The sequence below is a fragment of the Parasteatoda tepidariorum genome, chromosome 10 (assembly GCF_043381705.1).
Source record: "Parasteatoda tepidariorum isolate YZ-2023 chromosome 10, CAS_Ptep_4.0, whole genome shotgun sequence".
Taxonomy (NCBI): domain Eukaryota; kingdom Metazoa; phylum Arthropoda; class Arachnida; order Araneae; family Theridiidae; genus Parasteatoda; species Parasteatoda tepidariorum.
The window spans coordinates 78,857,260-78,883,253 of NC_092213.1; the positions used below are offsets into that span (position 1 = coordinate 78,857,260).

At 26.2% G+C, this 25,994-nt stretch overlaps 1 protein-coding gene across 6 annotated transcripts; it reads right to left on the reverse strand.

Moving 5' to 3' along the window:
* Window positions 1-225: 225 nt before the first annotated feature.
* LOC107448856 (WD repeat-containing protein WRAP73) lies at window positions 226-25,022 on the reverse strand (the record flags this gene model as incomplete). 6 transcript variants are annotated; one of them, XM_043046065.2, is given in 12 exon segments in its annotated part: window positions 226-447; window positions 3,108-3,215; window positions 6,951-7,034; window positions 8,117-8,251; window positions 10,826-10,901; window positions 12,205-12,282; window positions 15,160-15,294; window positions 18,065-18,151; window positions 19,042-19,218; window positions 20,636-20,752; window positions 21,845-21,901; window positions 24,927-25,022. In XM_043046065.2, coding segments are annotated over 12 exon segments (1,254 nt in total), but the record flags the coding sequence as incomplete, so codon positions are not given.
* Between the last annotated feature and the right edge of the window lie 972 nt (window positions 25,023-25,994).

Below are 25,994 nucleotides of genomic sequence, written 5' to 3' on the forward strand. Positions count from 1 at the left end.
TTGCACTTATACAGTAGAATTATTGCATTTAAATCACTGATATTCAGATAAGTCAGAGATATTTTAGTGTCTCTCATGACATATGGCTGCTTGCGCAAAACTGTAAAGCCACCTTTTAAGGGTGGCATATGTGATAATACTCAACATAATATGTGGCTATGTAATAATACTCTGCAAAGTTGTGTCATGATTAAGTAAGAAAGAAACAGAAGCTGAAAACAAAAATGAAAAGCTAAATAAATATTTTAATTCAATATACATATTTACAAGTATTTCTGGCACTTACTTCATACATGTTTTTCTTTTATAAATACAACAAAGTTTTACAAAATTCATTGTTGCGTCAAGAAAATAAAGGCAATGTTAAAAGTGTAGAGCATTGTTTTCCATTCAAAATAATTGATTCACCAGTAGTAGACCATTTAATATTTTTGATCAGCAATTCATCTGGAAAAATAAAAATTGCTATGTTAAAGACAAATACACACACTACCCAGCCAAAACACCACCACTATCTTTAAACAACCGTTGCAGGAATACTGTGTAATTTTGACTCTGGTCAGACAATGCCTAAACTGGAAGCCCTCTTTCCAAACTTTATTCACTTCAACAACTAAGTCATAGCTGCCAACATGTATAGGAAAAATTCCAGTAGATTTTACGAAATAATATAAATGTAACGATATAATCATTGCATAATGTACTAAATATTTTACACATAGGGAATTTTACGGAATTTTATAGTCATCAAAATACAAAAACTGCAATATTTTCCAATTATGATTGACATTAAACATACTTGAAATGTTATGTATTATGTTTAATCATAATTTTAAATATTAGTATGCATTTAATTCATCAAAGATAGTTAAAAGATATTTTAATTAACTTAATAAGAGAGTTCTGAATAAAAAATAAACTGAACATTTTAGAATAAAAACAGTTATGAACTGATTTCTATAAATGAGGTTTGCTTCATTATATATTAGTAATACTTATTTAAATATTTAAGCAAGCAAAAATTTGTACAAAAATTCTATTTCAATAGGGATTTTTTCAGGAAACTTACTCAATTTTAGGGAATTTTCTAAAATGTACAAAAACCAGGAGAATTTTAATTAGACCAGGAGAAACTGGCAAAATCCAGTTGGGTTTGCAGTTATGCAAAGTCAACAGGTTTTATGTGCACTTTCATGAACATATACGTTGATTAAGTCTACTTCAAAGATCGAACTCACAACCCCCCATTTTCCACCAGCAGTGTTAGTGATACTTTAACCAACTGCCTTACAGGAGCTAAAGACAGATACATCTCTAATTGATTACTTGGATATAGAGTTTAAAGGTTAGTTAGAGTTTAAATACAATAGTACATAAGGAAATTAACTCATTTTTTCCCCCTGAGTTTTAAAACATCATGAAAATTTAAAAAGGGTATTTTTAGTTTGGAAATACATTTAACATGAATTCAGCTCAATGAGGGATTTGTTTCATAATGAAACTTTTGCATGCATTCTTCAAATAGTTATGTAGTTACAAGGTTATACACATTTTATTGTTTTAAGCTGATAAATAAAAAAATGCACCAAAATTATAAATAACAGAAAAATAAAATTCAAAATACTACTATTTATTGTAAATTAATTTAATAAAAACATAAACAATTACAATGTAAGATAGTTTTTAAAAAACACATGATTCATAAAGCGAAAAAATTTTCTACTAATTAAGAATATTGAAAACCAAAATTTGTTTATACAAAACTTAATTTTACATTAATTAAACAATGAAATAATTATTTTTTACTTTCTGCTACAAGTCAGTCAATTATATAAAATAGCAATATTTCAATAACTTTACTTCAATAATAGAATATTTTAGAACTAAATGTCAAACTTTATGTTTGGAAGATTTGACCTGAAATAATTTTAATAGCTAAACAACTAAGTATCTAACTTAATAACTATCTAACTAAATAATTTTAACTATTGATTAGATTTGAAGTTTCATTTTTATAAAAAGCAAGACTTTTTTTCTAATGGATTTGAATTCCAAACTCTCAAAATACAATCTGGTAGATGCAATCTAGAAAATATTGTCTTATTAGTTTCGTCTAGATTGCAAGCAAAGTTTGGATCGCACAATCCTATATTTATTTTTTGCATATTTTGTTTAAAACTCATTTGCCGTAAAGGATTTCAAGTAAAATATTATTATCTAGCATTTTCCATTGTTTAATTTTGTAATTATCAATTTACATATTTTGTCACATCACACATTTGCCCAAATTTAAATGTCAGAAACCAAAATTTGAATGAAGTGGGTTGAAAAATTTTTGAGAAATGAAATTTTCAATGACTTTTTTTTAAATTTTATATATATATATATTTTTTTTTGATTAATTTCTTTCAAATTTTAATTATTATGTAATTTATTATTATTATGCAATTTATTATTATTATTATAAATTATAACTTAATTCTCAGATTTTAATTAATAGCCAAAAAAAAATTTAATCGTAAGGTACACAAATTTTTACATAATTTTAAACTATGTTAGTTTAAAAGACAAAACACAAATTTCAAACAAAATCAATAAAATAAAATTTCAACAATTGACTAATAAAATTTCAACAAATATCAAATTTTTCAATTTTCATTTACTTAAAAGCTATTTTGTCAAGCCCGTTTAAATTTTATACATGTTATAAGACAAGAACAGAAGCAAAATTCTAACATATTAATCAAATAGTTAAGTCCAAAAAATTTTTAAAAAGTCACATTTTTCAATTTTTTTTCCTTAAGAATTGTTTACCAACTCTGTTCGAATTTTGCACTTTATTATAATTAAAACAACATAATTTTAAATTATTTATTTTATTTTTCAATCTATAACTGAAAAAATGAAGACAGACAAGACTGCAATAATAGTAGAAGATAAAAAATATAGATTTTTTTTAATTTTATATTTACTGATCTAATTTGTCTATATTATTTCACTCATCAATTCCAGTTAATGTTGTTTATAAAAATGAATAAAATATTTTGCATCAAAATTTTAATATTCTTTGGAAAGAAATAATCTTTGTATAAATAAAATCTACCAACCAACGAAAGGGGAGATCATTCGAACGCAGCAAGTTGGAGTCCACAAATCCAAATGGCTACATCCAGAAAAGAAAGCCAAAATCGGTTTTCTTGGATGCCAAGTCACACCTAAAACAATAATGAAGTATAAACTTATTTACTTACTTAGAATCTTAATATTCAACAATAGGAGAATTTTGTAACGCTGCCAACTTTTTGAACAATCCAGTTCATAGTTAACACAAAACATTTTTTTATTTAATAATAATTATTTAACAATTATATTTCAAATAACTCTGTAAAAAAACTATACCAGAACAGGTTAAAATATTAACAAATAATATTTGATTCACCACTTTTCTAAAGCTAAGTAACTGTTTTACTAGATCTGGTTTGATCTATTTGCCTAAATCATACTAATCAGATGCTTTATATATATATGAATTTTCCTTTTAATAAACAATTTTCAGTAAAAAACAAAATTTGATACAGCACTAAAAAGTATTTTTTATTGAAATTAAAGTTTCGTATTTGGAAGGTTTNCAAAAAAAATATGAGGATCCTCAACAGCTAAGTTATATTATAAGATTTTCTATCACCCCTTAATTATTTTTTTATTTATTTTATATTGTAGCAGTGCAGCTTCATAATGTATAATTTCATGTAAATTCATTTTATGTACCTATTATTAATTAGTGTGAATGCCTTCCTGGAACAAAATTTGTAACTCTAAATATCTTAAATGATCAACTTTAAATAAATAGTTTTAACACCTTGCAATTAGTGATCATTCTAATGATCTTGTTCTCTTACTTAAGAGTATATTATTTTTAATTGTTATTCATTTTTATTCTTATCTTAATGTGTGTGGTGATGAACTGAACATCACCACACACATAGGGAATTTTTATAGTCATCAAAATAGAAAAACTGCAATATTTTCCAATTATGATTGACATTAAACATACTTGAAATGTTATGTATTATGTCTACTAATAATTTTGAATATTAATAGGCATTTAATTCATCAAAGATAGTTAAAAAGATTTTTTAATTAACTTAAAAAGAGAGTTCTGAATAAAAATAAACTGAACATTTTAGAACAAAAAAAGTTTTGAACTGATTTCTATAAATGAGGTTTGCTTCATTATGTATTAGTAATACTTATTTAAATATTCAAGCAAGTAATAATATGTATGAAAAATCTATTTCAATAGGGATTTTTTCATGCAACTTACTCTATTTTATGGAATCTTCTAAAATGTACAAAAACCAGGAGAAACTGGCAAAATCCAGTAGTCTACTGAAAACTCCAGCAGGATTGGTAGTTATGCCAAGTCAACAGATTTAATGTGCACTTTGATGCACATATACGCTGATTAAGTCTATTTCGAGGATTGAACTCACAACCCCCCCCCCTTTTCTACCAGCAGTGTTAGTGACACCTTAACCAACTGCCCTACAGGAGCTAAAGACCAATACATCTTTAATTGATCACTTGGATATAGAGTTTAAAGGTTAGTTAGAGTTTAAATACAATAGTACATAAGGAAATGAACTAATTTCCCCCCCCCCTGAGTTTTAAAACATCATAAAAACTTAAAAAGGGTATTTTTATTTTGGAAATACAATTAACATGAATTCAGTTCAATGAGGGATTTGTTTCATAATGAAGCTTTTGCATGCATTCTTTAAATAGTTATGTAGATAAAAGGAAATACACACTTTATTGTTTTAAGCTGATAAATAAAAAAATGCACCAATATTATAAATGACAGAAAAATAAAATTCAAAATACTATTATTTATTGTAAATTAATTTAATAAAAACATAACAATTAGCAAATATAAAAAAGTTACTATGTAAGATAGTTTTTAAAAAACACATGATTCATAAAGCAAAAAAAATTTCTACTAATTAAGATTATTGAAAACCAAAATTTGTTTATACAAAAAGCTAAATTTTACATTAATTAAACAATAAAATAATTATTTTTTACTTTCTGCTACAAGTTAGTCAATTATATTTCCATATCTTTACTTCTAATAATGGAATATTTTAGTACTAAATGTCAAACTTTATGTTTGGAAGGTTTGACCTGAAAGGTGCTAACTAAATAATTTTAAATATTGATTAGATTTGAAAATCAGCCTAAAAAATTTCATTTTTATAAAAAGCAAACCTTTTTTTCTAATGGATTTGAATTCCAAACTCTCAAAATTTAATCTGGTAGATGCAATCTAGAAAATATTGTCGAATTAATTTCTAGATTGGAAGCAAAGTTTGGATTGCACAATCTTATATTTATTTTTTGCACATTTTGTTTAAAACTCATTTACCGTAAAGGATTTCAAGTAAAATATTATTATCTAGCATTTTCCATTGTTTAATTTTGTAATTATCAATTTACATATCTTGTCACATCACACATTTGCCCAAATTTAAATGTCAAAAACCAAAATTTGAATGAAGTGGGTTGAAAAATTTTTGAGAAATGAAATTTTAAATTACTTTTTTTTAAATTTTATATATATTATTATTTACTTGATTAATTTCTTTCAAATTTTTTAATTATTATGTAATTTATTATTATTATTAATTATAACTTAATTCTCAGATTTTAATTAATTGCCAAAAAAATTTTTAATCGTAAGGTACACAAATTTTTACATCATTTTAAACTATGGTAGTTTAAAAGACAAAACACAAATTTCAAACAAAATCAATAAAATAATTTTTGACTAATAAAATTTCAACAAATACCAAATTTTTCAATTTTCATTTACTTAAAAGCTATTTTGTCAAGCCTGTTTAAATTTTATACATGTTAAAAGACAAGAATAGAAGCAAAATTCTAACATATTAATCAAAAAGTCCAAAAAAATTTTAAAAAGTCACATTTTAAAAAAAAAATTTCCTTAAGAATTGTTTACCAATTCTGTTCAAATTTTGCATTTTATTATAATTAAAACAACATAATTTTAAATGATTTATTTTATTTTTCAATCTATAACTGAAAAAATGAAGACAGACAAGACTGTAATAATAGTAGAAGATAAAAAATATAGATTTTTTTTATTTTTTATTTACTGATCTAATTTGTCTATATTATTTCACTCATCAATTCCATTTAATGTTATTTATAAAAATGGATAAAATTATTTTGTGTCAAAATTTTAATATTCTTTGGAAACAAATAATCTTTGTATAAATAAAATCTACCAACCAACAAAAGGTGAGATCATTCGAAGGCAGCACGTTGGAGTCCACAAATCCAAATGGCTACAACCAGAAAAGAAAGCCAAAATCGGTTTTCTTGGATGCCAAGTCACACCTAAAACAATAATGGAGTATAAACTGATTTACTTACTTACAATCTTAATATACAACAAAAGGAGAATTTTGTAACCAGTTCATAGTTACCACAAAACATTTTTTTATTTAATAATAATTATTTAATAATATTTATTTAATAATTATATTTCAAATAACTCTGTAAAAAAAGTAGACCAGAACAGGTTAAAATATTAACAAATAATATTTGATTCACCACTTTTCAAAAGCTAAGTAACAGTTTTATTAGATCTGGTTTGATCTATTTGCCTAAATCATACTAATCAGATGCTTTATATATATATGAATTTTCCTATTAATAAACAATTTTCAGTAAAAAACAAAATTTGATACAGCACTAAAAAGTATTTTTTATTGAAATTAAAGCTTCGTATTTGGAAGGTTTGTTTTTTCTGATGAAAGAATAACATTTGGAAAATTTTTAATGTGTTTATTTGATTGCATTATCAAAAAGGAACCACTAAAAGACTCACTCAGTATACAAACATGTAAAAAAATTTTAGAAATTACCTTTTATTTTTTCATTTTGAATAAGTATATCAGAGAGTGAAAATAATTTCATATTGAAGATGAAAATGACATTGGGAGCTGAACCTAAAAGTGAGAGAATCATTAGGATTTTAGACATTCTTAAAAATAGATTCAATAGATAATATTAACATTATGAATATTTTAAGCTGAATTAAGAAGTGTAGGTGTAATGGCCAAATCATTCAAAGCATAAAATATAAATTTAATTTTGTTTGTAAACTTTAAGTGTGTGTGAGTAAGTATATATATATATATATATACAGCACAGAACCCGTTATCCGGAAATCAGAAAACCAAAAAACCGGATCGAAATTCAATAAATTTTCCCGTCATTTTTTTTAAAAAAAAAAAAATTTTTTCCTCATAAGATTTTTGGATTTTTCTTTCTTTTTTGAAAGATGTTTACCTTACCATCATTTTAGAAATAATCATTAGTGTATTACTTCATCGTTTTTTCTTCTTTTTAAGATTATTTCCAAAATTTTTTTTTTTAGTTGGGTTTAACAATAAAAAAAAACGGCTTTTTGTAGCAATTCAGAAAACCGGAAAAATCAGTTATCCGGAATAGCGATGGTCCCGATCGTTCCGGATAATCGGTTCCCTACTGTGTATATATATATATATATATATATTGATTATCATAAAACGTTTTTCCCTTAAGAAGGTAATGTGACCTCAATGAAAAAAATTATTTAAAAATATAATTTATTCCTTTAGAACAGTGTTGTTATGACATAATGAAGAATCTTGACTCTTGTATTTCCTAAAAACCATTATTATAAAAAGCAGAACACTAATTTTTCGTGCATTTCCCCAGAGATAGTGGAACTTAATTAATATTAAAATGAATAAATATTATGTGTGAATCTCCTTTGACTATATGTAGAATATGAATATGTTATATATATATAGCCTGAATATGTATATATAATTAAGACTTGATAAAGCAGTCCCAGTTAAGTGAAGTTACTTAAGGCTTGATATAAATATTAAATTTATAAGTTAAAAAAGCACAATATTACTTAAAAATAACTTATAAAGATTTAAGAACAAACTTAAAGTTAATAAAGTACATGTGAAATCAAAACAACAAGCTACTAACACACAAATCATTTGATTAAAAAGTAATAGATATATTTACTTACAACTTACAATGGCTACATGTTGCTCATCTGGACTGACAACAAGTAAATTAATTCCAGTTTTAGAAGCCTTATGATTCCCTTTCTTGCTTAGATGAAACTGGGGTATGGATACTGGTCTTTCACCATCGACTGCATCTGAAACAAGATTTAAACTGAAATTTTATTCCAATACTTTGCTTAAAATATCTATGAAAACAAAATACAATTAAAGTTGTTTGGAAATAAAATTGATTTCAAATTAATAGCATATTAATGTGTGTTTTTTTCATTCATAATAAAAATTGTCAAACTTACAACAGATTTTAAACACACTGATCTAAATCTGTTTGGAGAACAGTGGCTTGGAATCGACAACGAAGTAGGAAGCTGACTGCGATGATCATACAGCCTGTTTTAGGCTGTAGTGACAAAAAAGAAGAACTAGATCTATATTGTTCCCTTTTTGTGTATAAAAATTGCTTAAACAAATGAAGCAGTTATTTTTAACTGATGTACTATTGTTCGCATAGAACAGGGATCCCTGAAACGTTTTGAACTTTAAAAAAAAACATTCTAGAATGCTGGTTGGACAGCAAGCACAATCAAAGTAAATTTTAATTAATATTCATACTTTTAAATAGCGATTATGAGGTGGGGATAATAAAGTTGGGATTTATAATTTTACATCTTTTTTTATTAAAGTTATATAAAACGGAAATATTTGCTCTTAGTTGTATAGCAGCAAGCTCACATATCTTATGTGAATTTGCATTATGTGAGCTCTTACATAATTCAAAAAACCTAATATAGTAAAGGTTGAAATAAGGAAGAAAGTAAAAAATATGAGCTTGATGCTTTAATGATTGATAAATTTCTTTCCCCCCTTTTAGTACACGCAAGAAATGTTATAATTTTTTTAAGATTTTTTTTTAAATTAATACCAATTTCCTATTTATTTTTTATTATATTAAATTATTCATTAACTTAGTAAAGTCTGGATCACACTTTTTTTTTAAATTTTGTATATAAATATTACATGGTATGAAATAAAGGAGAAAATAACTTTAAGAAGTCCTGCATGATATGAGAACATTAGTTTATTTTCTTATTTTTTTTATTTAAAACGAAGAATAAAAAACTATGCAAAATTTGTTTACAATGCTGGATTTCTAAAAAAATAAAAATAAATAAAGGAAGAAAGAAAATAAAAGAAAAAAGATAAACCTGAAAGAATGCCTGCTTTTTTTAAAAAAAAGAAAACCTTTCTGTTAAATTTATAAAACATTTCATGTTCAAATCTTAAACATTTTGTTTAAATAATTCATACAATTTTAAGATTTCTAAAACAAAAGAAAAAAAAACTAAAATACAATTAAAATATATGAGATTTGTGATCTGTACTCAATTAAAAACAATGGCATATTTCTAGAAAATAGATAGAATCTAAATTGAGTTCAAATTAATATATGCTGACTCTAACTTTCCTTATGTGTAATGTACTCAATAAACACAAGAAGCTACATAGAATGTCATAAGTATAGGAGTAAATTTTGAAACGGGAGTTCATTGGTACAAATCCAGAATTGGCTATAATACACAACAAACTTAAACAGCATTCCATTTTCAAAATAAACTAGAAATGTACTAATTTATTTTATTTGAAAGTGCTTTCATTGCTTAAAAACTTAACCAAAATTTTTCATTAAATGAAACATAGTCACAATAAAAAAGCTAAGTATTATGGAAGTTGCCATTTTTCATAAGTTATTAGTTCTGATATCTAGTTAGTGAGCAAAGTTAGTAGAGATCAAGTCACAATGAGACTTTGGGATTTTGTGAAGAGCAGAAGGCAGAGCCTCCTCATATGGTTTTTTTTTTTTTTTTCAAACTTGATATCTATTAATTAATTTCGAATACAAAATTTTGTAATTTCTTATATTGCAAACTTAAAATATAATTGAGACTTTTACCCCATTTTTATGATATGAGTTATTCTAATTATCACTAATACTTGATGTAGCTAAGCCAAATTTTTTGTTTCATGAAGGTACAGATCTAAAAATTGGAAATTCAATTTAATCTGAAACTTACAGAGAAAAACAAATATCCAGTTATCCTTTTCTAAAGCCAGGGTAAGTATACTTATCACCAATTTGTAAAGTCCATGTTAACTTTTCCACCACTTTTAATTTAGGTTTCCATTTGTTAATAACTTCAGCTTTCTAGCTGTGTATTGGCAACCATTTTTTAGCATAAGAAAACGTATAAAAGTTATAAAATGCATAATTCCTTCTGAAGTTTGCAGCATTTATAAAATTTATTTCATAAATAAAGAAAAATAAAAGACAATAAGTTCATAATAGGTGGTGTTAAATATACTTACCACAAAAAAAGGCATACAATTTTAATTAATATTTTATGAGCAAAATGAGTTTTTCTTATCTTATATCAATTACTATTCTGATATGAATGTCAATTCCAAAAATTCTTTAATTTACCTTTACTAGAAATAAATGGCAATCTAAAGGGTTAAAAGGAAATATTTCAGATAACCATTAATTCTATTAAAAATAAAATTTATAAACATAAGGAAAGTTACATGAATTTCTGAAAATGAAAAAGACAAATAATAAACTGAGAAACTATATATATGTAAGTAAGTACATGCAACAGTTGATAGCTTAACAAAGGAATGACAAAATAAAAATTTTTAAACTATATAAAACCTACAAAATTCCCACTTCTCTGCAGTATCTCTAAGCACGCTTTCTTCATTACAAGACATTTCCATGATTCGATAAACAGTCTATCAATAAAGTGGAAAAATAATTAATTCTAAATGCGACATAAAAATATTTCTTAAAATAAACTGTAAAAACCTAACTTTAAGACTGTTGCCCCATTTTTTGTAAGACACTTATAATTAGTTTTCAAAATTAGCAGAGGTTACAAACTACTATACATAAAATAATTTGTAACTTAAAATTTATGTTAATATGTTTTATTTTATATAAAACCAAATTTGAAAATTTGGACTTAAATATTTATTCTTATAGAAAAAAAACTGAGGTTTTCAGGAGTATTAGAACTAGCGACAAATAAATTGATCAATTTTAGTTTGCTTAGCTTTTGAAATTTTAATTTCTTAGCAAATTTTTACCTATTCATACAAACAAATAATGTAAAAAGTTATAGGAATTTCTTATCTGCAAATTTGATTGTTTACAACAACAAAGCTAATGTGATTTATGAAGAATTCCGGTTTATACCATTGTGTTATAAAAATCCTCTACTGTATTAAGACTTTCTTAGTTAAAAAACAATTCTACATCAGCCAACTGTAAATTGTGTAGAATGTGAAAACTATTTCAAACTGAACAATTAAAAACAACATAAAGTTCACTTAGACTTTAACATTAGATTGCAACAATCATAATAAATAAATTACATTCCCTTACTACTGAATATTTTTTTCAACACTACAACTGTAATTACCAGATATTTATTAATTAGAAGATTAACTTTTTAAGAATTTCAAAAACGCGTAGCCATCTATGTGTTGAATAACCAAGTGTGTTGTTATGGACTTAATGTAGGATATTTAGGAATCTACACATGTACTTGTTGATTCCATACCTGCCAACATTGGAGAAAAAAAATAACAGAGATTTTACTAGCGGCACTTTTTAGGCTAAGAGTAAAAATTTGAAGCAATATGTGTAATCATGTAAGCCAAAAAGAGAATTCAAATTTGGAAATAATATAAGCCCTTACATTTAGCTAAGTAAAAAATATGTATATAAATCTTAATCTAAAGAAGATTTTTTTAAAACATTATTTATAACTACTTAAACTATTAACACTCGACATCAGTACTGGCAGTAGCAACCTCTATTGAGGAATAAGAGAAGCATTTTTGCCATCTACAGTTATTTTAGTGCCAAAATAATTTCTTTTAAATCTCTTCAACGAATACAGAGAAATTTGAAAATATATGTGTAAATAGGAAATAGTCGTAAAATACAGGAGTCTTCATTAAAAAACAGGACATTTGGCAGGTATGTCCTTTACATTTAGTACAAAAATAAAAATAAAGCTTGATAACTTACTGTTTTAGAAGACTGAATTGATTCTGGAAGATTTAGAGTGCTAATTTCATTATAATTTTTTCCACTTAAAATAGAAATCTATGAAAGAGAGACATTAAATAACTAATATAGCCAAATTTTTGTTCTAAAAGAATATGAATGAATGAAAACAAAAACAGATTTGATGCTTAAAAACAAAAAGCTCTACAGAGCAATTTCAGCATTCATGAATGTAATGTTTGCAGAATTAAAATGTACATAAATCAATAAAAAAAATCTAACACTTTAAAAAAAAATTTTGAAAATCAAAAACAAAAAAATTTCTCATTTTAAATTTATAATAACCTTCCCAAGTTTAAAAAATTTATAAAAATTAAAATCTGGGTATTACAAACATAACATGTTGTATTACATCCTGTTACCAAATTTTGAAAACAAATAAAATTATGAGTAGGTATAAATAACAACAAGAGTTATTTTAACAAAAATTATTACTGTGCATATCAAATTGCAAGTCAGACTCTTAAAATTTTACAAAAATCAGGAAATCGACTGACACACCGGTAATCAAGTCAAACATTCGTTGACTGTGAAATATTGATGTATTATGAACAATGAGGTAGATATGAATAACCTTATAATAATTTTCCTCTTTCAAAAACTATTTCCAATATCTTATATACAATTAATTTTGCAATTCCTCTCATCAAACTGCCTTTAGATATTAAAGTTTTTTCAGAAACAATACTTTAAATTGTGCTCAGAAGAAAATTAAAAAAAAGCTAAGTTAAGATAATTCATTTGAGAGTATTTCAAAAAATATAACACAATGAAAAATTTTAAAGTATATCATAAAGCTACAAGTCACAGAACGTCAAATGCGTGAGATTCAATAACGATATAGCAGTGTTGTCATACAGATTTCAATCTGCAATGCATGCTACATCCTCCTCCTCTGCTGTGTCCCACAAAAAAACGACTTGACCCCCATCCAAAGAATTTGAAATTCTACTTTTTTAAATAAATATTTGCCATAACATTTGAATCTACATTTTGTAATGTGACTAGTATCATTTAACACGCGGTGTCTATAAGAGCAGTGTGGGAGTTACCTTTCTTTGTAAGCATTTTTGATGTGAAATATTTTTATCTTGGTACAATTTGAAATCTCAATAATTTTTTTTAAAGTTTTTTTAATTTCAAAAATTTTTATATTTGTGTGTTTTTTTTTGTTTTTTTTTAGTGGTCAACTTAAGCACCTGACATGCTATAAATTTACTATCACGCATTTAAAAATAGAGGGTTGGCTTATACAACAGGTCAACAAAAAGCAACTGGTATAACTGAATGAAATATATATGCATTTAAAGTCTTCAAACATAACTTTGCAAAATGTTATATAATACAGGGATAAGATAGATCTTAACTATTTTTAATTTAAATTCACTTTTCAAAACTTTTTAAAAGAAACAGAAATCATAAATTTAGTCACATAAGACAATGTTTGTGAATAATATCAAAGAGCTTAATTTGTGACATTATTAATTACTTAAACAATTCTTCTCAAATTTTAATACAACTTTATTTATTTTTCAACTTTAATAAGGTCTAATTATTTAAATATTTCGATCACTTTGAGCAGCAAACAGACCTTGTGGCAAAATTTTTTCGAGCTATCTGCAACTAAACTCTCTAGCAGTAATATTTTTCTACAAAAAAACTTTCAGAAATAACAAACATATATGTTACTAATTTAAAATAACAAAAGTACTGTGTTTACAAAAAAAACTATATATAACTTTTTTTAATTAAACATTTAATACTTTTTTATTCAAATATTATGGGTGATATTCTCGCATTTTGTTAGAGGGGAGCGCACTAATTATTTCCTTCTTCGCATAATAATTAAAAATTATGAAATCCGTAGTAGTAATTGCTGAAAGAAAGACAAAATCAAAGTGAATTAGACTTCCCAAAAAGGGGTTACTCAAATGCATGTTTCATTTTGAGATTAGGTTGATGTACTAAACAATACCGTGTACTAATTATCGGATTTAAAAACTATGGAGAAATCATTAGCAATAACAGCCAAAAAAGTAAAAGAATCATTGTTTAAAAAAGTAAATACTCAAATGCACGATTCAAATTTACCATATTGTTTAAAATAGTATATCGGGATATTTAAAAACCATGTAAAAATCAATATCAATAACTGCCGAAAATACAATTGCAACATTATATCGATTTACGATGTTATCAACGTAATTGGAGTGCGCCAAAAAGCTATTATCTAACTGCATGATTCAAATTTTAGGTGTAAATTTCTGCAAAAAAAAATCCTTCACTTTTCAAAAGAAATATCTTTCTGCAAGAACTCAGTAACAATGTTGCCGTATCACTGCGATTCTGCCATGAAGCAAACAGAACAGCAAGCTTAGGAAACCTCCATTTCAGTAGCATATTAAACTGCCAATAGAGCAAAGGCTGAGAACAAAAATGAATATTACGGCTTTAAAGAATTTTCCAATTAGAAGCTAGCGCGTAAGAAGTAAAAGTATCGCAAAATCTTTATTTACTCTTACACAAGAAAGGGCAACACATAAATTTAAAGCTCATTTGCTCAAAATCGCACGAACATTAGTTGGCTCAATCATTCACTCTGCTCTTTATTTTTGAAACTAAAAAGACTTAAGTCTTACAGAGCTATCAGGAAATTCAGGAGAAGAAAAAAGAATTACATAAACTTAATGTTGCTGTTATGTTTATTGAATTGAATGATTATAAAAACTATTCACTTTCAAGTTTAATCAGTTAGTATCTTAGTATCATTAAGGAAATAAGCATTTGACAGCTATTTAACTCCCTGGTTATTAAATTATTTGATACAGATCAAGTCCTAATGGATTCAAAATGATCTAAGTTCTAGTTAAATTAAGTAAAAATTTATAAGCTATCAGTCAGTCAAAATTAACTTACTCTTTCTAAGTAATCTCCTACAAAAATGTAAAAGCTTTGGGCACTCCAAGAAAAGGAAGTGATGCCAAGTGAGGCATCTGCTTTTGTAAAACTGTTAATGAGTCTCCCATCGATAGTATAAAACAACACTTTATACTGCAAATGCACACAAAATAAAACTAATTAATAACAATAATACAATGGTAAAAATAAACATAAATAAAAGAACCTAAAATGATATTTATTTAAATATTAAATAAAATTTTGAGAAAAAAGACCATTTAGTTCCAATTAAAACAGGGTGCGTGCATAGCCAAATCTTTCAACAAAAAAATAAGCACTATATACATTAACAAAATGCAAAATAATATTCAAAGACTTTACATGAGCATGATAAAATAGCTAGTTTCTGACAAAGAACTCTTTTTCTTGATTATATTAGCCATTATAAAATGATTAAGAGATTTTTAGGTTCGATATCAGAGGGCAGAAAATGAAGCCTGAAATTGAGAATATCTTGCAAAATGTAGCAGAGTTGCACATGAGAGTGAAATAATCTCACCCAACCCACCTCATTAGACGCACATGCGGACTCGCAAATATTTGATCAACCATGTAAAATGATTGCAGCTTTCATATGCTATCAGGGTTCTTGCTCAATTGTTTCAAAAAAAATTTAGGACTTTTTTAGCACTTTTTTATGACTAAAAAAAAAAATTAGCACTTGATGTAAAATAAAAATAACATAATTAATCTATGCATGATATTAAAAATATACAAATAAAGTGTTTCATGAAGTAAAAATTACATAATTAATCTGTACATTATGTTAAAAATTTACAAATAAAGTGTTACACAATTTTAAGGTGAAGTTATGAGTTATACTAGAGAGCAGTATGAAACTGAACAATTAGAACTAGCACAATGTAAAAAAAAATAACCTTTAAAATTTTTTGGTGCAAAAACGATTATTTTACAATCATTTTTATTCTTTAGACTTAAGGCAAAGGCATTGGGTAGAATTTATTTCTTTATTTTTTGCTGTTTTTAAGCACAANGAATTAAACTACACGGAATGACAATCACCTACATGGATGACCTTCGACCTTGCCGTGGACGATAAAGAATTGCATTCCATTCCATTCTTCTTTTTATCTCCCTTACCCCATGCAGTTTTTACCCGGTTTCTCAACCCCTTCTACAAGAACTCAATGCAACGTCGCATCCTCTACGGGATTAGCAACAATCCGAAAATGGCGCGAAACCAATCGCTCAAAAAAATTTTCGAAACGCCGAAATAAAAAAATATTTAGCACTTTTTTAGCACTCAGAAGAAAATTTATCACTTTTTAGGCCCTAAAAAAGTTGGGAAAAAATTTTAGCACTTTTTTAGGACATTTTAGGACCGCACGAACCCTGGCTATGGACCGACGTTCGCAGAAATAGATTATGGTTGAATGAATTGTGAAAATGTTAAATAGAACAAGGTGAAAAGCACACTTTCACATAATACGTGGTGAAAATTGACATGGTGAAGAAAAAAATATCCTGTTTGAAAAGGGAAAATTAAGCACTTTTTAAAAACACCCAATGAAAAAAGCACCTTTAAGGGTTTTTAATACTCGAATGTCGAAAAAATAAGCACCTTTAAGCATTTTCTAAAAACGCTACACAATATGTTTAAAAAAAATAGCTCTAATATAAAGATACACTTTGAAAAGTACATCAAAAAAATTTAATATTTATATAAGTCGAAGTTCAGTATTTGTATTAGTAACTAAGTAAAGCTTAGCAAGCTAAGTAAAGCAGTGCAACCTAAGTAAAGCAAACATCCTCTGGACCAAGAAAATTATCTGCTTAGGAGAAGGATAGGCTACTTGAGAATTCTAATGCTAAAAATATTTCACCTAAATTAATTTGTAAGTTAAAGAAATACTGAGAAAAAGAAATTACATTAAAATGAAATATAACTTTTGGTAAATATCATTAAAAATAATTAAGTTCATGAAAAAAATGTATAAAAAAATATAAATAAAGGTTTTTTTAAATCATAAACTTTCTTTAATTATAGAGACAATTCTTTAGATGTAAAAATAGGTATATCTAAAGAAACTATGCAACTTTTTTGTTAAGCCTTTATTACTGTAAAGACCAAACAATCTCTTTGAAATAAATGTTAGCCGTTAGTTTTACCAAAAAGTATTGACAAGCAATTAGCAGCAAAAGAGCTCATTATTTTTTAACATACACTGCACAAATTGAAATTGAAATTTGAAAAACACATACCAATATCAAGGTCAGGTTGCTAGGCAAGATTTTGAAAATATTAGAGGAAAGAGAGAATGAAAATAGCATGAGAAATAAAGCATTATTATGATCGAATTTTAGATGCTTGATTTGAGCTTGTTTCAAGTTTCTTCAACCGTAACTCACAACTTGTAGAAGAAGAAGAAGAAACATGAATAATAAATAGTTTGGATATCTTATCTTATTTAGCTATATCTCTTATTTTCTTATCTCTTTATTATTTTTTCGATAAGCACCAAAACTTCTGTCTTCATTAATATATTGCAGTTCACTCTAAAAATTATCTAAATGCAGAATTGCATAACTGCAGCAAATTTCCTTTTTATATGTTAATAAAAAATAAGATAATTGATTTTAAACTTTAAAATAAATGAAATTTTAAGCATTTAATGTTTATAAATTTTATAATAAATTTTTTTATGTGCAAATTCAAAAGAGGGAAATAAATTTTTTATGTGCAAATTCAAAAGAGGGAAAAAAATATTTTAAAGCATAATTAATAATGGTATAAAATGAATGCTTAAAGGGACTCTGAAGGGTTTGCTCACTTGTCTGAATATTCTCTTCAGAATATTAATGGTGCAAAATAAAAGTAATGCAGGCTGATATCACAACTCACTTCTGAAAAGGCTGCAACAATTGCAATAACAAGTTCAACTGGTGAAAAATAAACTTCCCCAGCATTTTCACAATCTATAGAAAATTCCTAAAAAAATATTTGTTCCATGAGTGAAAATAATAGATAGATTAAATAGCTAATCAGTCAGGGTGCATAGCCAGATTTTTCAACAAAAAATAACCACCTTTTAAGTACTTTTTAAGCACTCAAAAAATATTTTTAATCACTTTTCAAAAAAAAAATTCATAATTAGGAGCAGTGCAGTAATAAAAAAAATTTTTTTCTATCATTTAAAGTGATAGTGTTTTTCTATCAATTAAAATGATTTTTTTTTCTATTATTTATTCATTAATTTATAAGCACAAAATCAATAAAATTCAAAAATATTCAAAAAAAACTTTACATAATCATGATAAAAATAACTAGTTTCTGATAAATATTGCAAAGAAGATTGTGAAAGTTTTTTGTAATAAGAAGAACAATCAACATGGCAAAGAAAAAAAATCTATTTTTAAAAGATAGGAAATTCAGCACTTTTTACAAGCCCCGAATAAAAAAGCACCTTTAAGGGCTGTTAAAAAATTTAAATAAAAAATAAGTACCTTTAAGCATTTTTTAAAAACACTACACACCCTGATTTACATAATAATAAAATTTATTATTATTTTATATCATAATAAAATAAAATGATTACTTATCAGAGAGACAATTCTAAGCATATGGTATTTTTAAACAATTCTAATAAAAATATAAAAGCCAGCAGTGTATTTCCCAAGAGAAAATAATCTAAAAATTGAATAACAACTAATTATTACTTCATATCTTAATAATAATATTAATAATAAAGATTACGATTACCCATTAGGGTAACAATTCTAAACATAAGGTACTGTTAAGCAATATTCTCTGAGATATTATAAGGTAATATTTAGGTGGTTATATGGAATATGGATGTGGTTATATGGAATATTTTTTACCTTTAAATGCTGAAAATTATCACAGGAATAAATGCCAATGAAATCCATAAAATCCTTTCTCTCAACAACAGCCATGTACTTGGAACACTTTGAAAAGGCATAACAGTTCTTGACACATTTTGGATTTGCTATTACAGTAGATTTTGATAAAGCAAGTGACCAAATTGTGATTTTAAACTGAAAAATAAACATTTGAAGTTTTTTAAAAAAATCAAATACCTAAAACATCTATAAAATTACAGAATTATTCCCAAAACTTCTTTAAGAAGTTATTTTTTCAGCAGTTACTTTTAATATTTTGCTGATAATAACAAGTTAAAAGGTTAAATATTAGGTTAGGTATTAGGCTAAAGGTTACATATTTGTTATAAATAAAATATAACAAAATGCATCTTCCCAGTTTTGAACAAGACAAAAAAAATTAAAGATAATTATTGAAAAAAAGCTTTTGCTTTAAGTTATAATTTGTGAATTTTACATTTTCAAATAAATTTAAATTGCAATATATTACATCAATTACAATACATTACAAGTACAATATTTATATATTACTAGTGCAAGATTGCTTTTTTCCATACATTAACTGCAATTATTTTTTTTAGCATTAATGGAAATTGCTTTACTAGTTTTTAAAGCCCTTTTTATACAGAGGAAGGGAGGTTATTTTGTATCTTCTGAAAAAATCCCTTTATTTAAAAATAGTATAATGTATTATGGCATTGTTTATACAAAAGGTCTATAAAAAATAAAAATTTCTGAAAGCCAGCAGCCCAAAAATATGCAAGCTTTCAAACTATAATTACTTTTTAAAATTAATTATACTAACATATTTTTAATTATACTAACATATTATGTGTAATGGCAACTAAAATTAGGAGATGATTTACACTAGGAAATAACAATAAATTAGTAATTTGTATATGGATCATTCCAAAAATACAGATCACTTTTGATAAATGGGAAATTAAAAAGAAAAAAAAAATTTAACCAAAATGCATCTAAGGTGGTTAATTACTTATTCAAAAATCAAAATCAAGCTTTAGCAGCGATTTTTAAATAGAAAAATGAGCAATTTTTCACTGGTAACACTTGTTATGATGTGAATGTTCTTTACTACAGGTAAAGTTTTTTTTTATGCCTGTATATCTGTCACTAAGTAAGCAAATTATGTCCCCTGCGTTACTATTTTAATATTTTTACAACTTAAAAGTTTGCGTAATTTCATAAAAAATACATTGATTTGAGAAATTTATAGAATTTATTACTGATACCAATTACATGTTGAATATTTCTTGTCATCCTTAAATGAAAGTATTTTTGTCTTTTTTGGTGTAAAAAATACATGTCAGTAACACAGGGGACAGTAAAGTAACAAAGTTGAGATACATATTTAGCACCAAGAATTCAATACTTTGAAACGTGCTATGATATAAACATCACAATTATTCTACAACCATGAAGATTGAATTAATAGCATTTTTAGAAGAAAAATAAACTCATTGTACAAAAACTAATTATAAACTTGTTTTAATTTGCTTTAAATCGAAACAAAAAATGAAAATACAACTAATAAAACAAAGAGAAATATCCTCACATTAAATTCACTAAGAACTATTAAATGTCTGTTATCTGGAGCCCAAGAAATGTGCGCTATATTAATAGCATTTTCGTTAATCTTACATCTCCAGCTAGGATCGGATAGACTCCATACCTATAAAACATTATATTTGTAGCAAGATAAATAAAAGACAAATAAAATACATTTGGAAACATATCATACTAAATACTCGGTAATAAAGAGATAAATCCATGCGAAACTCATACTTCAAAATGTATAAAAATAATATTATGTTTTAAGTTAAAACCGACAGCCACAACAATTTCTAAAAATAAAAAAAAAAGCTTAAATTTGCAAGGCAAGACAACTTTAGAAACTAAATTTCAAAATTACGAATTAAGCTATAATAATTACAGTCTAAAAGAATTATTAAATTAAATAAAATATGAAGTTTGGAAGAAAAAAAACATAGTTTTCCTTTTAAATAATTTGAGTTAATTCAGTTCAAATTGTAAAATTCTACTGTTAATTGTTTCAAAATATCATTACTTATCAAAATCTCTATTGGAATTATTATTGGAAATTTATAATTGGGATGTGTTTACAGAAACAACATTTCAGTTAGAATAGATAAAGTACTTGAATCACTTTTATACAATTTGTTGATAGTTCCCCAGCTCAAAAATCAATTTTTGCAGAATCGTTAATTTAAGAAAAATCAGATGGAAAAAAAGGGGGATTTCGCAGTTTTGAAGTAAAGTGGCGCATGGCAGAAATATTTACAATAAAATTAAATTTAATATTCTTTTATAATTGCAGATGTTTATTTAACACATTTTGCAACCGAATTTTTTTAAATATTTAATGAAATCTTGATAGCTTGAAATGTCAACAATTCAAACCAAGAATATAATCTATTAATTTTAGTAATTAAATAATGTGACATAGAAAGATAAGATTAGTTCACAGACTAATTTTAAAAATTGAAATTAAACAATGTGCTTTAAAAAATTTTAAACTGTGGAATATAGGATAAATGCTAAAACTACAGACTATAGGAAGGATTAATTCTTAAATTTCAGCAGTTTTACAAGAATAAATCTCTTATACTGATTTAAAATGGGATTTACAAATTATAGTTAAATACTGAAATTTAATAGCCTAATGCTACTTTGGATTTTAAAAGCAAGAAAGTACTGAGATGCATTAAATACATTCAAAACAAAATCAATATAAATTTCATACTTGTATGAGATTCTGTTTTAACATGCAGCAAGTTATTAAATCTGAATCAGGTGACCACTATATAAAATGAAGGGAAAAAATCATTAAAACAAACATAAATAACCAAGTTTACAGCAAAATATTTATTTCTAAAATTACATATCACATTTGAAATTAATAAGGCAACTAAAATTAATTAATTAAACTAAACAAACAACATTAATTAAACTAGACAAACTAAAATTAATTTATTAAATTTAATTAATGAATCCATAACTCAAAAAACTGTATTAACAACAAATGTCATCCACTAAAAGCTTGAAAAAATGTATTTGAACTTGAGAGGATGAACAAAAAGTATTGTATTAACTATTGAAAATTTGAAGACCTATAAATATATATATAGGGAAAGTGTGAGCGTGGAAGAGGGCTCAGTGCCTTACAAATCAGGCTATCCCGACCTAATAGCAGGAATTGAAAAAACTTAAAACATACTTTATTTTAATCATGGAAAAAAATGGTTTAGAAAATTAAATAGTTGCAAGAATGGAACAGCAGCATAACCATTTCTGAGCAGAAAAAATGCGTTTTGAAGCAAATAAATTTGGTTTTTGTAGCAGATTGGAGCAAATTGTTTTTCTATTCTGAGCAGTACAATGTTTGCAAAATTACATTTTTAGGCATATATGAGGATATAAATTTATTTATTTAACGGAGCTTAAAAAAAAGCCATAAAAAAGTCCCAAAAAACCGATGCAATCATTCAATTCCCCCAAAAATGTAAAAATAAATTTAAAAAAATAATAAATAAAACTCGTAAGTGAAAAAAAAAATTAAAACTTGAACAGATTATAAACAAAAAAATTTAAACATCAATAATTAAGTTAATGCAGTCAAAAATAACAAAAAAAAAAGATAAGAGATCAATGATAAAATCAAACCAACAAGGATATTTTTTTTTAATTTTATATTCGTCGTTGAACAGCAAACCCAATTTTGGGTTTGCAACTACTAATGTTCAACTCTGTAGCCTTGTAATTTTGAACCAATCCAGAGGAAAGGGAACTCCTGGATCAGTACCCCCAGAGGTATTGATCGGCTATGGGAACATGAGGGACTTTGGGGCTTGACATATTTAACGTGCATCAGTCACCATTTACTACACAGGGAGACTTTGGTCGGCGGGAATCGAACCCACAAATTCCTGGACATGGTCCCAGTGCCCTACCAACAAGGATAGCAACTTTCTTCCATAGAAGAAAAAAAACTGCCCCATAAGAAATATGTTTCTTTCAACTCAAGTCAAAGAAAAGAAAAGAACTATTTTTCAAAAAATAAGTATAAAAAATTTAAACAGTTTATAATTGCAATCCAGTTTAAATAAAAGTATAAATTTTTGAGCTATTTAAAGTATCATTTTGTTGTTGTTGTTATAATTTACGTCGGACTAGAGCTGCACAATGGGCTATTGGCGACGGTTTGGGAAGCATCCCTGAGGATGATCCGAAGACATGCCATCACAATTTTGATCCTCTGCGGAGGGGATGGCACCCCGCTTCGGTAGCCCGACGACCTGCACGCGAATTTGAACACTTTACGGTAGAACAGTTTATCGAGGACCCATACCGCACACCCACGGTCCCTACGCAGACTGATCCGAGTGGTCAACCACCCGCACACACAGACTGCAGCCGACTTCAGTGATCTGATGGGAACCGTGTCTTAACGATCAGTCCACTGCGGTACGTGAGTACCATACGATAAGTTTTGTAACGTATATGTGAAATCATGGTAAGTCTCAATTGCTGTGTTTCCTTTGCCTAAAAAAATAAAAGAGCTGCAATAGAAGTCATAAAATTTAGCTCCAATAAAATCAAATTTCGTTCTATAAACTTAAATTTAAATATTGATTCCAATCATACATTAATAATAGTACTTAAATTTCGTTTCTTTAAAATTATTTTGCGTCCGAAGTAAATCATTAAATGCTTTTTTTTATTTCACTCCTAAGAAAATGATTATTCTGCAATTATATTGTTAAAATACATTTAGGGAGTCTTAAATTTCTTAATAAAAAATAGCCTTTCTAAAGTTTAAATAAAAAAAAAAATAAAAAAATTTTTTAAAAATATAAAATTATTGATAGTCCACCGCTAGCCCCCCCCCCTCTTGCGGTTCTACTTCTGTGTCTTAACAACTTATTATTAATAAAACTACCACCTAATATTTTAAACATGCTATATCGGAACAGCCTGTTATTTTTATCACAGGCTAGTCGAGCACTTTACGGTAGCACAGTTTAATGAGGACCAATACCGCACACCCTCGGTCCCTACGCAGACTGATCCAAGTGGTCACCCACCCGCACACTGACCGCAGCCAGTGATGCTTGACTTCGGTGATCTGCTGGGAACCGTGTCTTAATGAACAGTTCACTGCGGGACGTATCATTTTTAAATAAATGGAAACAGGAAATTTTCATTTATGAATTTAGTAAAAGAATTAAAATAACTAATTTTATAAAATTTTACATTAATTAAGGAAAATCTAAATTTATAATTAAAGAACTGTTAAAATAATATTATTAAATATTATTTACACCATTGAATTAATAGGTATGTACTTATTATAGACATTAAAAAGTACACATTGTGTTCTTAATTCAAAAAGCATACTAACTTTTTATAATCAAATACTGTTAATACAAATAATCAAATAAACTGCTAAACAATTTGATATAGAGATTTAAAATTTCTCCCTAAAAAAATAATAACAAATAAGAATCATTTTTAAAAATAAAAAAAAATTTAAAACTTTTTTCAAACCTTCTGTTACTAAATTAAATTTAATTTGTTTAAATTTGAACTATTCTTAAATTGCTTATCATTGCTAAACAATTGTATTGGTCATTTTGTGCAGTTTCTGCTGATTTTTTTTTTTAATAGTTTCTTCCCTTGTCCTGGAAAAAACAGATTTCTTCCTGATGAAATGCCAGCCCTGATAACAAATATTAGAAGACACTTAATTTTCTAAATTCAAATATAATTATTAAAATTTCATTTTATCAACAAAAAAAATATTATAAAGAAAACATTGTACTCACTAAAATTAAGTCAATTGAAAAATCGCATACAAATCTTCTCTTTTCTCCTTTGACTTTAAAGTTTTCTACGATCAATTCATTTTGAACAGCATAAGCCTAAATCAAAAATATTTAAGTAAAGATTTATTTAGAGGGTACATCTATAAGATAAAAAAGTATATTAAAATAAATGCTTCAATATCTCTTTACATTAAAAAAAGAAAAGATATTGCTGTTTCAGAAAATTTTTGCAAGACACATCTTACATCTAAGACACTATTGGATGAAACACTGGGTCAGTTCCTGAATAGGAGATTTTAGATCTCGCCACTAGGTGTTCTGATCAAGCCGTTTGAGCAAAAAAAAACTTGTTCAGTCCTTAGCTTAAGAGAAGAAATTGTCCTCTCTTTATAAACAAATGATTTTGTGCTGAAATAAAATGTTTTGAAATTCAACTTATTTTAATGTAAAACATATTTTCAAAGCTGCACTGATAGCATTTTTTACAGTGACTTTTTCATCAGAATAGAAATTCGCATAAAATATAGGCATTAAGAAATAGATTGATACATTTTAAGCAGAATGATCAAACCAAATTCAATTAGAATGCTCCTTAATTTTCTAAAAATTGTGAATTGTATTTAATTATTCTATAAGAGTTTGAATTTTATTATTGTAGTTTGTTCTTCTGATAGAATTATTTAAAATATTGATAAAATAATTATTATGAGGGGTCTGTCTAGGTCAAGGGTGGCGAACCTTTATACATCAACATGCCATTTTTCTAAAAAAAATTTTTAATGAGGTCATAGACGTGCCGTCAAATAATTTTGACTTCGGGATTATAGGGATAATAACTCAAAACTCTTTATTTGCATTGAAATAAAATACATTTTGCAATGTCTCAGTTATACACATAATTCAACTTAAAGTAACATCAGTGTGACTTCTGTTGTTGCAGATTAGATGACAAATAACTTATATTAGGTTGTAAGATGTTAGTTTAAGCAGGACTCTTAAATTATTTTTGCTAGTTATTTATTGTTAGCTTGTTTTTTATGGTTATTAATTGTTTTTTTAGCATTAATT